The 15,426-nt window shown below is 57.4% G+C and overlaps 1 protein-coding gene across 9 annotated transcripts in view; it reads right to left on the bottom strand.

Annotated features, from left to right (window-relative positions):
• Positions 1-1,011: 1,011 nt before the first annotated feature.
• CUX2 (cut like homeobox 2) overlaps positions 1,012-15,426 on the bottom strand; it is a 69,661-nt gene continuing 55,246 nt past the window's right edge. For 6 of the 9 annotated variants that reach the window (XM_071762776.1, XM_071762775.1, XM_071762774.1 and 3 more), the window contains 18 exons: positions 15,126-15,248; positions 14,822-14,942; positions 13,948-14,024; positions 13,793-13,859; positions 13,516-13,564; positions 12,738-12,842; positions 12,002-12,193; positions 11,845-11,903; positions 11,485-11,741; positions 10,218-10,829; positions 8,667-8,768; positions 6,963-7,738; positions 6,789-6,881; positions 6,392-6,551; positions 5,621-5,890; positions 5,014-5,202; positions 4,633-4,906; positions 1,012-3,668 (listed from right to left, as the gene is read on the bottom strand). In XM_071762776.1, coding sequence (XP_071618877.1) covers positions 2,993-3,668; positions 4,633-4,906; positions 5,014-5,202; positions 5,621-5,890; positions 6,392-6,551; positions 6,789-6,881; positions 6,963-7,738; positions 8,667-8,768; positions 10,218-10,829; positions 11,485-11,741; positions 11,845-11,903; positions 12,002-12,193; positions 12,738-12,842; positions 13,516-13,564; positions 13,793-13,859; positions 13,948-14,024; positions 14,822-14,942; positions 15,126-15,248 — 4,202 coding nt within the window. In that variant the 3' untranslated portion in view covers positions 1,012-2,992. The remainder of the gene's footprint in view (positions 3,669-4,632; positions 4,907-5,013; positions 5,203-5,620; positions 5,891-6,391; positions 6,552-6,788; positions 6,882-6,962; positions 7,739-8,666; positions 8,769-10,217; positions 10,830-11,484; positions 11,742-11,844; positions 11,904-12,001; positions 12,194-12,737; positions 12,843-13,515; positions 13,565-13,792; positions 13,860-13,947; positions 14,025-14,821; positions 14,943-15,125; positions 15,249-15,426) is intronic. The other 3 variants (XM_071762780.1, XM_071762782.1, XM_071762779.1) reach the window with 3 other exon arrangements.

Here is a 15,426-nt window from a genome sequence, read left to right as displayed (position 1 = left end):
AGGAGGCCCCAGATGGGAATGAATCCTCCTTGTCAATCCCCCTTCTGTGCCCACCACATCTATGGAGCTGGAGAGGGGTTGTCACTTGAGTGGGACACAACTGGTGGCAGGGTCTTGTAGTGCCCCACATCTGTCCACTGGGATGGATGGGGTGGAATGGGTGGGATGATGCCACTCCGAGGACACTGGGACACACAGTGCCAGGGTGGTCCCTCAGCACAGACAGCACAGTTTTGCCCTCCATGATGGCTTAAACAACAGGGCACAGGTGACCAACACGGGGGTTTGGGCATTGGAAAAGCCACCCTGAGACTGATGTGAATCACAGCCCTCCCACCCACCAGTGGAATCAGTACTGGGTGCCCCAGCACGAGTTGCTGATGTGTTTCAGCTCAGTTGGGGTTTTACATCCCTCTAAACACCCCCAGCCCTTTGCCAGGGGGTCTTATCCAGGCACAAAACCTCTGTCCCCTCACCAGGGCAGGTGGCAGTGCTCCAGAGGCAGCATCCAGATGGTTAACCCAGGCCCATCAGTCACCTTCAGAGGAAGACTTCAGTTTCCATGGCAGCTGGCCCAGCTTCTCCAGACATTGAGATATTCATTAAAAAGAAATCCTTCCCATCATGTTAGCCGACAAACAAGCTTAAACAGATATGCAGCATATGGATTTATTAATTCATCAAAGGCAAACACCCCAGCCTCGTGTCGGAAGCTGCAGCCTTGCCTGGTGATTGCTCTCTCTGCAGAAGAGCTGTGCTGGGCCATGGTGCTGAGCCTCATGCTGGAGGGTGCTGAGCTACCCCAGGGACAGGAGCAAACCTGCACAGCACCTTCGTGGGATCCCACCCTGAGCTGGACAAAGTGCAGTTAACACCTTTTTACCCCAAAGCACCAGGAGATGTTGATGGCAGCGAGAGCTCCTGCCCATAAACTCCAAGCAAAGCCGTGAAAGGATCAACCCAAGCACCCATCCCAGCCACCTCTGGACAAAACACACCCCAAAGCCAGAGTCATATCCAACTTCTGTATTTAGTGGCTCTTTTACAGAACTTGTTCCTTCCAAAATCGTTAAAACAAAAGTTCATTGATCTCATATAGAAACTTTTTGAAGTACAGTACATGAGCCTAACAAAAAGGTGACCGGGCTGTCCCGCTAGCTTTAATACAACAGGATTGCCATGTTCAAGACTGTCTTAAGTGCTTCCTCCAATCCCGTTCCACTAAAGCTGCTGCTCACACGTGACAGAGAAGAGCAGTCAGTCCATGGTCACACCTCGACCTTCTGCAGGGTGGTGGCAGGGAAAAGAGTGGCCGGGGGCAAGCTGGGGCTGGCTGGGGCAGGGCAGGTGGGCAAGGAGAGCCTTGCCTTTGCAGAGCATCGCTTTGAGCATCGCTCCTCGAGTATAAAAATACCTTCTATTTTGATAAAAATGTAGACAGTGGAAAATTTAAGTCAATGCATAGCCTCAGAGGCTGGCAGGGACCTCCCGACAGCGGTGGCCTTGGTGGGTGATGGCTGATGCCATGCAGGCAGGGGACAGGGCAAGACAGCCCAGCAGGGGCTTCCCCAGGGTGGTTTAAAGGCGTTCAGTTGGCAGAGGTGGTCAGCAGGAGTGGGGTTGTGGAGGGAGCACCCTGGGGTGGTGACACCACAGAGTTCCTGCACCTTTGCATGAGGTCAGTCCTGGCAAGCCAAAGCTTTGCCCAATTCGGGCAGGAGCCCAAGGTCACACCCCAGGGCTCATCCCAGCACCAACCACAGCACTCCAACCCTCACTGGGAAAGCCACAACCTGGGGACACAGCCACAGCCAGGGGACACCCCTCCTGCCCAGGTGCTCTCCCTAAAAAAAAAAAAGTGCTTCAGCCACAGGAGTGGGCTGGGATGCTGGGAGCAGCCCCAAGCAGGGCTCAGCCCCCTGGGGCAGGTGGCTCATCAGTTTTGGGTGCTGGTCCCCAAAAACTTGCACCCCAGGTGCAAAGCTCAGAGGCTCCTTCTTTCCCTCCCCCACCACAACCAGGCAAGGGCAGAGAGTGGGGAACCAGGATCCCACAGATGCCCATCCCCAGTGAGCCAGAGCCATCCCCGAGCATCACCCCCGGGTACCTCTTCCCAAACTGGCAGACACCGGTTGCTTCCTTTGCCTTTGCTTGATATTGTTGGGTTTTTCTTCCTCTTCCATTGGGAGCCACGCTGGGGCTGCTGGAAGCACGAGGGACGGCGTTGGGACCATGCTACATCTTGTTCCAGAAGGCTATTGCAGACATTTCTACAACATATACAACCGCACGGGACATTCTGTGTTACAAGGGTTCCAAAAGAAAAAAAAAAAAAAAAAACCCGAAAAAAACCAAAACGTAAAACCACCAGAACTAAAGACATCCTCGATGGCATCAAGGGTTTTGCTTTAGAGTCTTCAGGGACTATGAGGCAGTCTGGGGCAGGGGCAGAAGCGATGCAGTGTCTTACAGACAGAGGTGGAAACCGTTGGGCAAAAGTTTCTTCCATTTGGTCAGTCTCATAGTGCTTCTCGATGGCTTGGCTCAGGAAGTCCTTTCCATGGGGTTTCTTTTGTTTGTTTCATTTTTAATCTCATCCAGTGGCAAACTACAAGACTTCAGTGTACATTTAATGACACGACTGCTACATCATCTTGATTTTATAGCTATCTTTAATATCAAAGCAGCTTGAGCTGTTAATAAATTCCAAAGTATCCCTTTATTAAAATATCTAAAAGAGGTCTATAAATATTTCTCGGGTTTATTTGTTTGTTTTTCTTTTCTAAAATCGTTCCCAGTTTTTCACATTTAAAAGAAAGCTTGGGGGGGGGGGGAACTTCATAGCAGGGGACCCTCCCCCCCCTTTTCCACCAAGGTGGTGCCGGCCGCCTGTGGCCTCTCGGTGCGTGCTGCATTTAACAAAATATATATATATATATTTATATATATACGGATGTGTGGATATATACTGAGGGCAGCGGGGTGGAGGAGGTCAGAACTCCCACTCGAGGGCCTCCTCCCTGTTGGCAGCCCGCTCCAGGCGGTGGATGATGTTGTTGAGGTTGGCCATCTTCTCGTGGCGCCGCTGGACGCTGGTGCTGAGCCGGGGGCCGGGAGCCGGTGGCAGAGCCGGCGAAACCGGCCCGGCAGAGGATGGGCCCGGTGAGGCCGAGCCGGCGAGGCCGGGAGAGGAGGCCGCTGAAGGTGACGTTGGGGAGACCTCCAAACTGCAATGGGATGAGCCGGCGGAGGACTGGGAGCTGTCGGGGTGTGGCGGCGGTGGGGGTCCCCCCGTGTTGGCACCGGCGCGACCTCCCCGCCGCGGCAGGCTGCCGGCGTTGGGGGCGGCGGCGTGAGGGGCCGCCCCCCGCTCCTCCTGAGGGGGTCCGGTCCCCTCAGCCGCCCCGGCCGGGCTGCGCGAGTCCCGCCAGCGGCTCCAACCGCCCGCGTCCCCCTGCTCCTCCTCCTTCACCTTGACCGGCGTGGTGGTGGTGGTGGTGGCGGCACAAGGGTGTTCGGCCCCCCCAAACGTGGGTTTATGGTCCTCAGCATCCGAATCGGGGCTGTGGGGTGGCCGGTGCCCAGGGATGGCCGTCCCACTGCTCTGCTCTGGGTCCGTGTCGTTGTCCTGAGTGCCCTCCACCAGCATCTCCCGGCGCATCCGTGACCTGAGGGGACACAACCGCTGAAGGTTGGAGACTGCCAAGCCATCACGTCTGGTAAAGTGTTTCCAACCACGACAATGCAACAACTTGGAGATGTGAAACCTCACCTTGTCAGCCTTTCATATTTTTTGGGGGGAGGAAAATACCCTGACTTGAACCCAGGGACCAGATTTTGCAGCACTCTCGGCCGCTTCCAGCCAAACCGACCCAGTTTTGAAGAGGTTTCCATGATGGTTTTTTTATTGTTGTTGTTTAATACATAATATTATTCACATATTATTTCTGGTGGTTGGTTACCAAGAGTGGGAGGGACTTTCCTGGAACCACACAAGAGGAAAGGTCCTGGATTTAAAAACCCTTCTAGTCAACATTTCAGCCAAATGCCTGATTTTTCAAGCTCTCCCTGCACTGCCCATGCAATGGCTTCACGAGAGAAACCTCAACTGGCTTCCAGAAATATCCACCACCTGCTTTACCCTGCCTGGGGGGAGTTAGAGGCTCCATGGACTCATGACACAGGGAGAGAGGTGGCTCTTGATGTGCCTTTCAGGACCAGCCACACGGCCACCTGCAATACTGCTTGAGGATGAAGTCTCATCCAAGTCTGTGCTCCTCCCAGTGCCAGGCTGCTCTGGGGATGGATGCTGGGCTCCAAGAGCCCCTATAAGGCTCTCCCCCACTCACTATGGAGCTTCTGCTTGGTGGTTGGTGGACATGAGCACAGGAACCTCTTTAGATGCTCAGCCTGACTTGGTCAAGGTGGTCAACACCTTTTGACCAGATGCCAGCCAGGGCACCCGCAGAATTTCAGCTACAATTCTGCACCTGGGGACCTCCAGCAACCCCACGTGGCTCTTCAACTCCTCATCTAGACAAAAGAGACTTGAGAGGGCTGGAAGAGCAACCATAACACCACACTGGGGACACAGCACCATGAGACATCCAAACCCTGGGGAGCGCCCCGTACCTGTAGTTGTGAAACCAGTTAATGACGGTGTTGGTCTTGAGGTTGAGCTGGAAGGAGAGCAACTCAATGGTCTGCTGGGAGGGGTAGGGCTCCAACTGGTAGGCTTTCTTCAGGGCTTCTTTCTCCTCTGGGGCCAGCACCACCCGCGGCTTCTTGATCTGGAGGAGGCTGAGGTCCTGTGGCTGCAGGCCAGGGCTGGCGCACTCGGAGCGGGCGCCGGGGGACTCGCTGTCCGAGCCGGTGCCCGTCAGCCCGTAGCGACGTTTCAGGTAGGCTGCAGGAGAGGACACCCAGCTGTGCACTGCTCACCCCCCAGCCCGGGGAGCCCCCGGCTTGGCCAACACCCCAGCCCCAACCAGCTTCCATCAGCTTGACCCTCACCTTTCTTCTCCAGCTTCTTCATGTCACGCAGCTTCTCTACGTTGTGGGGGTCGTTGAGCCAGAGCTGCATGCGGACGAAGGGCTCCCTCCCCTTCAGGCTCAGCTTGTGCCACGGCTTGGGCCTGGAGAGGAGATCGGACACCGAGCCCTGCGTCAGGCCCAGGATGCTCTCCCCAAACAGCCGCTGGCCTGGCGGAGGAGAAGCAGAGGTGGTTAGAGCTGGGGCAGAGCAATGGGACAGGTGCTACAGTCCCCCCCACAGAGCAGGTGCACCCCACTTCTCAGCCCGCATCATAGAATCATAGAATTGGCGGGGTTGGAAGGGACCTCCGAGATCATCAAGTCCAACCCTTGATCCACTATCACTGCAGTTCCCAGCCCATGGCACTAAGAGTCACATCCAGTCTCTTTTTAAATATCTCCAGGGGCAGAGAATCCACTACTTCCCTGGGCAGCCCATTCCAATGTCTGAATGATCCTCCCGGGATCCCCCCAAGCACCCACAGCAAAATGGGGAGGGGGGTGTGTGTCTGCAGCTACTGGGGTGATGCATCCACATGGCCTCACCAGCAGCTCCCGAAAACCAGGGTGGGGAGAAGCTCCGCACCTAAATTGTTGTCTGTCAAGACCTCCTTGACCTTCTTGGTGATGGAGTAGGTGTCCAACTCAGGGGACATGGCCACGATCTCCTGGATGCCCACGGGCCCCTGGCTGTTGGGGTAGCTCTTCCCACCCAACGCAGGCGTGGACCGGCTCTCAGGCTGCTGGTTCTCCTTGCTGCTCTCCAAGGCCAGGGTGAGGGGCTCCTGGCAGCCCTTCTCCTGCTCAGCAGGGCTGGGGGGTGGTGAGGGGGACGGCTGGGGCTCCACGGGGCTGGCTGCAGGAGGACAGGGGTCAGTGGGGACAGTGGCAGGGGACAGCACTGGGGACAGAGAGGGAGCATGAAGGCCATTTTGGGGGTGCCCGGGCCACTGGCCTCCAAAGGGGAGGGACACCAGCCATGGCTTTCCAGCACTTATGGCAAAGCAGGAGGAGCTGGTGGAATAATTAGAGAAAATGCCACTAATATAAAACCCCAGTGGTTTCTTTATGCCAGGCACAAAGCCAAGGATTTTGTTTTTTTGTGGTTACTTTTTAAAATTTAACTAGATGGCTTTCAAACCCCAAAATAACCTTTGAGGATCTGTACAACAGCCCTAAATTGTCTAAGTGACAAAGTAAAACGTTCAAATGAGCTGTATGCAGCAGAGGAGAGGGGAGTGAAGGGGACCTCCCAGGATGGGGGTGCTGGGATAAGGGGAGGATGCATGGGGCAGATGCAGAAGTGCTGGGGACATCAATGGCACATGGGGACAGCAGGGATGGTGGTGGCACTTACCCTGAGAGGGGGTTGGCTGCTGGCTGATGCCTTGGCCCAACTGGTCGGTCAACCAGAGCTGCATGCGGATGAAGGGCTCTCGTCCCTTCTGTGTCAGCTTGCTCCATGGTTTGGGCCGTGACAACATGTCACTGACGCTGCCCTGGGACAGTCCCAGCACCTAGGTACCACGCAGGTGTCACTGGGCTGCTGCCTGCCCTCCCTCCCCAGGCTGAGGGAGGAGAAGCAGGCTGCTGCCACACTCACAGCCCCACAGCATGGCCAAACCCCTCGGCCTCAGCCATGGGTGTTGGGATGGTGGTTGGATCCCCCTGGGGTGCCCTAATAGATTGGGAGAATGGTCCCCACAGTGCTCTGCAGAGGGCACAGGGTGTTCCTAGTGGGAAGTGCCACTAACCAGTTGGTGTTGGCCGTTGGGAGACTGCTCGGGGTTGGGACAGACCCTGAGGACTTGGCATCCTCCAAGGGAGAGCGGGGACCCTGGCAGGAGCTGGCAGAGGCCACTGATGAGCCCTGAGCTCTGCGTCGTGGAGCAGAGGAGACACCAGACCCCCCTTGAACAGGCTGGTACCTTCTCTCCAAAGATCCTTTGGCAGATGCCATTCTTGGCCAACTTCTCCTTGACCTGACGGGTCAGTTCCAGCGTGTCCACCTCCCTGTACATGTACATCTCGTACTGCTCTGGTGTCAGTGGTGGCACAGTGGGCTTCAGGGTCCGTGGCACATAGGCGGGGTAGTAGGAGAGGCGACCACCCGGCCCGGGCTCCGTGCCCGCTCCCTCCGCCTTCATCTCCGTCACCCGCTGGGGCTCATCGTCCACTGGTGTCAACTCATCCTCGTTAGCACCACTCTCACCAGGCTCACCCCGTGGCCAGCCCCGGCCGTTGGCCATGCTGGAGTAGCTCGAGGAGGAGGAGGAGAGGGAAGGGGAGACGGAGGTGTAGGGTCGGCTGAGCAGGCTCCGCTCCGATGCCCAGTGCTGGTCAAAGTAGGAGCCGGCGTCCCCGATCTCCGACTTCACCTTCCGGATGATGCTCTGGACGAAGGCAGCGGGCGAGAGGACAGCCAGGGGCGTCTGGGGGGGGCCAGGGCTGGACCCACTTCCCTCCTCCTGCTTGACGTAGGTGGGGACGATGTTCTGGCTGACGGTGGCCAACGTGGAGCGCTCGGCGGGGGGGGTGTCCCCGGGGCGCCCGCTGCCCCCCGACTCCATCTCCAGCAGCGCCTGCTGCTGCGCCTGCATCTCCCGCCGTGCCTGCTCCAGGATGCTCTTGATGGCCTCCTCTGAGCTGCTGCCACCTGCCCCGTTGGCCACTGCCTGTGATGCTGAAGGTGTTTTGGGTTCCCCTGAAAAAAAAAACCAGAAGGGGGGTGGGGAGCCCGAAGGAGCAGCACACACCGTTTTACCACTACGTGGCCGTAGCTCAAAATGACAGAGAAAAGGGATTTTTGTCCCAGTATGGTTTGGAGTGCTCTTCACCAAGTGGGTGCAGATCAGAAGGACCAGCAGCACCCATGAAGCAAAAGCTGTGACACCCCCAGCTCCAAGTGAGCTTCTTTTTTTGATGATGGCTAAATAAATCCCATTACCAACGATGCCAATAGACAAACATGTTTGTTTTCCCTGTCTGTTTTTCCACTGTTCCTGTCTAATTTAATTCTCTGGGATTCTGCTTTCTCAGCAGACTACCTGCTTTAATGTATTTCATTTCTTGTAATTGACTGCGAGCGCAGCTGCTTTAATGATTCCTCCTGCCAGATGGATCATGCATCCTCATTTAATCATCTGATTTGGGGCAGGGGGAGGAAAGGCTACACCCAAAGTTTCTAAAAGCCCAGGTACAAATACTGCTGCATGGAGACTCTCCCATCCCTACAAGCATTTAGCAGCACTTCCTCCAACTGTACCCCAAACCTCAACAGGAGTAAAGCCAAATAAATCCCCCTTTGGCCCAGCCATGGGGTTGGCATGATGCTGGGTACCCAGTGCCACCCTGCCCAGAGGTGGCTCCTCATCAGTGCACAGGGAGATGTGGGCACGGGGACCACAGCCCCCATCCCTGGCACCATGGCCTCCTCAAGGCTTAATGCTGGATGAGATCCAGAGGATAAATCAGCCTAGAGGATGGCTGATGTTTCCTAGGGGAGACAGAGATTCTTGTGGGGGACACCATCAATTTTGTGGGTGTTTGAGCGTGCCCTGAGACCCAAACCCAGCCACCCAGCTCCCACGGGGGCACAGCTGGGGCTTGGTAACTCCCATGCCAGCACCTACCTCCCTTCTGTGACTCAATCTCCTTCTTTGCCTGCTCCAGGATGCTTTTGATGGCGTCGTCAGAGCCGGTCTCCGGTGTCCTGATCCGTGGTGTGATGCTACCTGATCAAAGGGGTAGGATAAGAGCTCTGTCACTGGTGCTGGTTTTACAAGCTCTGTTTGTATGTCAGGAAGTATTTACTGCTCTTCGTGTTCAGCTATTTTTAGGGATGCTGGGTTTAAGAAAAATGTCACTCCCCATTAGTCGCTAGCACTGTGAGTCCTGGTAGCTCGTGCTGCCAGCTCTTGTCTCTGGCATGGCATCTCCTGGCACCTTGCTCGTCCCATCCAAGGGCACCTGCTCCTCACCAGTGCACAAGGAGACGTGGGCATGGAGACCACTATGACCCACATCCCTGGCACCTCCTAAAGAGTTAATGCTGGATCAGCTCCAGAGCCTTTTGGGCTGATGCACCAGCAGATGTATGGACCAGCATCACTATATCCCCCCTGTGCCACTGTGGGGAAACGAGTGACCACCACCAAGACAGGGCCAGAAGCTACCATCCCTGTTACCATTTCACGGCGTCACCATCACCGTGCCGGGGTCCTGAAGCATTAAGACTTCATTATTGTACAGAAATATTCCCCAGCACATTGATTCATACGCCATGGAACAGCCTGATGAATAATTAAATGGCACTTGTCAGAATAAATGAGCAAAGTACATCTGGGGATGCAGCTTCCATGAGGGGTTGTTGTTAATTGATACCATTTCATAGAATCCCAGTCGGGTTTGGGTTGGAAGGGACCTTCAAGATCATTTAGTTCCAAATCCCTGCCATGGTCAGGGACACCTCCCACAGCCCAGGTTGCTCCAAGCCCCATCCAACCTGGCCTGAGACACTGCCAGGGATGGGGCAGCCACAGCTTCTCTGGGCAACCTGGGCCAGGGGCTCAGCACCCTCACACCAAAGAATTTCCTCCTAATATCTCACCTAAATCTCTCCTCTTCCAGTTTAAAGCCATTCCCCTTTGTCCCATCCCTCCAGACCCTTGTCCAAAGTCACTCCCCAGCTTTCCTGGAGCCCCTTCGGGCACTGGAAGGTGCTCTAAGGTCTCCCTACAGCCTCCTCTTCTCCAGGCTTGTTCAGAACCCCGACTCAGCCTGGCTCCAAAGCAGAGGTGCTCCAGCCCTCTGACCATCTCTGTGACCTCCTCTGGACTCATTCCAACAGCTCTCTGTCCTTCTGGTGTTGGGGAACCCCAGAACTGGACACAGCAGTTTGGGGTGGGGATGGGGGTGTGTGTCTCACCAGAGAGGAGTAGAGGGGCAGAATCACCTCCCTCGTCCTGCTGGTCATATTTCTTTTGACACAACCCAGGACACAGTTGTGTTTCTGGGCTGCAGAAAGCCAGGCTCCATCTGAGGAGGGGAACCACGAGGCTTCAATCCCCGAGTGCCCCCGGTGACTCCGCCTGGCACCGCTGCCCACCTTGCCAAGGCACCAGGGGCATCCCCGCTGGGGCTCAGGCCAGGATTTGGCAACCAAGACCACCCCGACCACTCACCTCTCTGGCGCACCTGGATAGTCCTCAGGGCCAGCACGTTCTGCTCGTCGGAGAGGAACTGCTTCATCTTGATGAACGGCTCCTTCCCCTTCACCGTCAACTTGCGCCAGGGTTTGGGCCGGGCCAGGATCTCGCTGACGGAGCCCTGGGACAGCCCCAGCACGTAGTGCCCGAACACCCTCTGCCCGATGTTGTGCTTCAGCAGCTGCTCCTTCACCTGGAAGGCGATTTCGGCCGTGTCCAGCTGCTCCTCCTCAGCACTGCTGCCCTCGGAGGGCTCGCTGGGCGGGCTGGGGGCTGGCACGGTGGCCGGGGGTCCGGTGCTGCTTTTGGCCCCGAAGAAGGTGGAGGGCAAGGATGGGCCCCCCCCACCAGCGGGCTCACTCTTGTAGGCAGGTGGATGGAGGTGGGGGGGCTTGGGGTCCCCCGAAAGCCGTTCGCCCCCTGGGAAGGGGGATAGTGAGAAAGGGCGGGGGGCATCAGGGGCCATGCCGGGGCCAGGCAGGGGTGCAGGGGAGGTGGGCTCATCCGCTGGGGCGTGCTGGGGGGATGGGTATGGCTGCTCCATGGCCAGTGAATCCTTCCCCGCCTCATCTTCAGAGTGATCCTCCTCTAGAGATGAACGAGAAAGAGGGAGACGCACTGGAGTCCCCCCGGCCAGCAGCCTTCATAGAACCATAGAATCCCTGACTGGTTTGAGTGTGAAGGGACCTTAAGACCACCTCATTCCACTCCCCTGCCATGGGCAGGGACACCTCCCACAGCCCAGGTTGCTCCAAGCCCCATCCAGCCTGGCCTGAGGCACTGCCAAGGATGGGGCAGCCACAGCTTCTCTGGGAAACCTGGGCCAGGGGCTCAGCACCCTCACACCAAAGAATTTCCTCCTAATATCTCACCTAAATCTTCCCTCTTCTAGTTTAAAGCCATTCCCTTGTCTAAAGTGCCTCCCCAGCTTTCCTGGAGCCCCCTCAGGGACTGAAAGGTGCTCTAAGGTCCAGAGCCTTCTCTTCTCCAAGCTTAAGAACGCAAACTCCCACATCATGTCTCCAGACCTGAGGTGCTCCAGCCCTCTGACCATCTTTCCTCCTCCATACCCTTCACTGAAGCATCTCCTTTCTCAGTTTCCCCAGCTGCCTTCCAGCATCTCCCCAACCCCCTGCCCAACTGCTAGCCCCTGGCTCCTTCCCACAGCCATCACACAACCCAGGGACGTTCCCAGGGATCCTCCTGGTGGGATCAAGGATGTTACACGACACGAGGACCCTACCTGCACTGGCCAGGAGGTTGGGCTTCTCCAGCAGGTACTTCTGTGAGGGGTAGAAAGCCTCCTTCCCCAGCAGCAGGGCCTCCTCTGCCTTCGATATGCTCTGCAAGGAGCCAAGCCCAGATGGGAAATGGCGGCGGAGGCGCCGGTGGCCGGGCCGGCACGCACAGCCCAGCCTGGCCAGCGTGTCGGTGGGTGCCATGGCACTTGCCTGGGGAAGGCTGCAGCCCGTGGAGGCCACCTTCATTGCCTTCAGGATGCTGGGGGGGAGACAAGGGGGGTGACTCGGAGGCCATTGCTTTCCATCGAGCCACCCGATGTGACACCTGAAGTCACCGGCACGGACGCCGGCCTAGCTCGTACCTCAGCTCGGTTTTGATCTCCTCATAGTCCGCCTGTGCCTGCAGCTTCTCCTCCAGCTTCTGTGGAGCAGAGGAGGGGAATCCATGTAACGAGTTCCTGGCATGGCCAGACCCATGTCCCCCCCTCCCCGTCCAGCCTCAAGTTCCCCGTGGCACACCTCGATGGCTTCGTTCTTGGCAGCCAGCTGCCCCTCCAGCTCAGCGATCTGGTTGGCAGAGGATTCCTCCAGCTCCTGCAGTGAGCTCTGGAGGTGCTGCACATCCTTCAGGAGCCTCAGGATCTCCCGGTCCTTGGCAGCCAGAGCTGCCTCTAGCCTCGACCCTGAGCACATGGAATAGTTCACTTTGTCCTGCCGGGAGAGGGGACACCATCAGCTCCCAGACACCTGGCAGGTAGACACAGACCACCCTCCCCGTCAAACACGTCCCCACAGGGAGCAGGTGAGCCCTGGGGGATGGGGACCTGGGGTGACACTGCTGTGGGCAGGACAGACCTCTCCTCTGCCCTTGAAGGTCTCCTGGACATATCTGCTGGGTGCTCCCTCCTCACAGGGGCTTGGGGTTGCAGGTAGGGCATGGCCAACCCTACCACCCCCATGCCTCGGTCATGAGCATTTTGTTGCCAAACACGATGGAATGCTCCTAAACATAAAAAGGTGCTTCTCAATGCAACAGGGTGCTCCTAAGTGCAGTGGGATACTCCTGAACATGGTGCTCCTGGATCCCATGGCTGGGATGGGGTGCTCCCAAAGGACAACAGGGTGCTCCTGCCTGCTACGGGCTGCTCATAGCTATGGTGTGGTGCTCATGGATGCTACGGGGTGCTCCCAAGGGCAATGGGATGCTCTTGGCTGTGACAGAGGAGGTTCTGGTGTCCCTGAGGGGTGTCCTCACCCCGGCAGTGCCTGGGGGGGAGCAGCAGGCCAGGCGAAGGGAGCTGTTGACTGCTGCCAGCTGCTCCCGCAGGCTCTCCACTTCCCTCTGCGCCGCCTCCGCTCGCTGCAAGAGAGCAGAAAGGACATCAGGCTGGGGCACCTCTGCCTCATCCCACCCCACCCTGGGCAGAGATGGACTCTGGGATCCACGCTGACCCACACTTCTCTGAGCATCCTGCTCCCACCACCATCACTCTCCACCTATTTTGGCTTCTAACACTGCTCCTGGTCCTGATCCCCAGGCACCAGCCGCAGCCCAGCTCCAGGACACTGCTTTTCTTCCACCCAAAAGGCTGTATTTACATGCAAATTGCTCTTTAAGCCTCTTTTATTATCCATGCGCATTTATTTGTACCTACATTTGCAGAATTAAATGTAACTAATGAACAGGAATTAGAACCAGACCTAATTACATCAGAAACCAACACCAGGCTGCTGTGGGTCGTGCCCTAAAACACCCAGGAGTGGCTGGAGGTGACAAACGCTGGCTCCAACAGCCCAAACAGAGCCTGGTAGAAGCCCAAACACACCAGAGACCCCCAGAAATGGGGCTGGGGGTCCCACAGAGTGAAGGAAAAAAGAGCCCCCCAGTGTAGGGCTTCCCTGTCCTGAAGCTGGGTCATCCTGTACCATTTTTGGGGATGGACATTCAGGCCATGGGGATGCTCATGGTGCTGTGGTGGAAGGGGAGCAGGCTCTGTGCCCTGTGCTGGCTGGAAAGTCACCTCGTGGCTCACCTGGTTGGCTTTTTCGAGGTTTGTCATGATCATGGCTACTTCATCTGCCCTGTGATGAGAAAGCAAGAGGTGTCAGCCAGCGTGGGGACAGGGACACAACCCTCCACTGCCAGCCAGGGATCCTGACTTGGGACCACCCATGACTTGGGATGTATCTCAGCTCCTCAAGCCACTCTGCAGTCCCATGGGGATGTCGTGGTGCTGCAGTAGGTGGCTTGGCACAGCCTCAGGCATGCCAAAAACCTCTGGCCACCACCAGGCATCCCCAGGGACTTACTTGGATGCTGCTTCCTCGTCGTATTTACACCGCAGCTCCAGCAGCTCTGTCTGGGTGGCTTTCAGTGCTGGAAGAGGCAGAGGAGGATGAGCCACGGGTGTCAAACCCCCACCCCATCCTCCCGTGGCTGATGTCCCCTCTCCTGGCTCTCCTACCTGTGTGGAGTACTTTGATCTTCTCCTCTGCCTCTCCCAGCCGTGCAGCCAAAGTGACCTGTGCTTCCTGCAGCCCCCTGCCAGAGATGGGCATCACCCATGGGTGCTGGTGACCCTGTGGCCATGCCCACCCACTCCCAGCCTTCACTGCATGCCCTCCTGGACCCCATCGTTTGGTGAGGCCAGGGAAAGACATAGTGGGATGTGTTCAAGCCACGTCACCCCTGAGTTTAAAGGGTTTATCACCCCAGGTGTACAAAATTCATTTTGGGTGGAAAATGGTCCCGATCCCCATAGCTGAAACCTCTCCAGGGGGCAGGGGGTGGCAGCCCACCCCTGCCTGTCATTAATTAGAGGGAGGGGAAGCAATCAGGGCAAAGTTATTCTGCATTATTTATAGCCTGCACTTGCCAGGAACTTACTCCCAGAGATCTGCAATTTAGGGTTTAAAGATTCCTCATTTGTTTCCCAGTGCAGAGTGTTAAGGAATAACAATGAAGGCACCGGGCGAGGCGGGAGCCTCCAAATTAAAAAGCCATTTAATGAGGTTCATCCCCCCCACCTGGATTTAAGCCAGTTGTCCAAGCAAAGCCATGTGCCAGGGAGATGGCACAAGGGAACGGCGGGAGGGACCTCCCCAAAAAACATGGGGTTTTAGGGAATGTGTGGACAGATGGATGCTGGCAGCACCCAAACCCACGCATCAGGTTTGTGGGCAGGACGTGGCTGCTCAGCAAAAAGGGAAGGAGGAGAGGGAAGGACAGAGAAGACACCCAGGTGCAAAAGCAGGGATAGAGTCATGGGTCCCCCTGAAAACCACCCAAAACCCACCCCAGAGGTGGGGGGTGAAGCCCCCTCCCCGCCACTCACGTACTTTTGCTTTTCAGCCTCATTTCTCTGCAGCAACGTTTCGGCACACGGTGCTTTGCCCTCGGTGCCGGGGAGCTCGGCCGCTGCCACGAGCCCGACCGCCGGCGAGGTCCCCTCTCTGCGCTCTGCGGGGGGACACGTCCCACACGGCCACGCTGGGGACAGCGGCGGTGGCAGCAGGGGACCGCAGGCCAGGGGACAGGTCCTGGCCCTGAGACCCGTAGTATCCCAGGGATGCTCAGAGGTGCCCCGGCTGGGGACGGTCACTGCCACCCTCATCCGACGGGGTGGGCAGTGCCGGGGGGTACCTTTGGTGAGGAAAAGCTCAGGGTGTTTCTTCCAAGGGCGGCCCAGGTCCTTCAGGGGGGTGGGTTCGGGCTCGAGGCGTTGGAGCTGCTGCAGACGGTCCTCCAGGCTCCGGGCAGCGGGGTCTGTGGGACATGGAGGGGGTGGTGAGGGCCAGGGACACCCATCATGGCCCCTTGTACCTCCCCCCTGGGGGATTCGCCACCACCTCCCTCACCACCACCCCAGGGCAACCACCCTTGGCATCCTGCTTAAAAGCAGAGCTGGATGGGGTGCTGGGTGCCATGGGGTGGTGGGTGCCAT

This window comes from Heliangelus exortis, chromosome 19 (genome assembly GCF_036169615.1).
Source record: "Heliangelus exortis chromosome 19, bHelExo1.hap1, whole genome shotgun sequence".
NCBI lineage: Eukaryota > Metazoa > Chordata > Aves > Apodiformes > Trochilidae > Heliangelus > Heliangelus exortis.
This window is presented reverse-complemented; position numbering and strand designations above follow the sequence as displayed.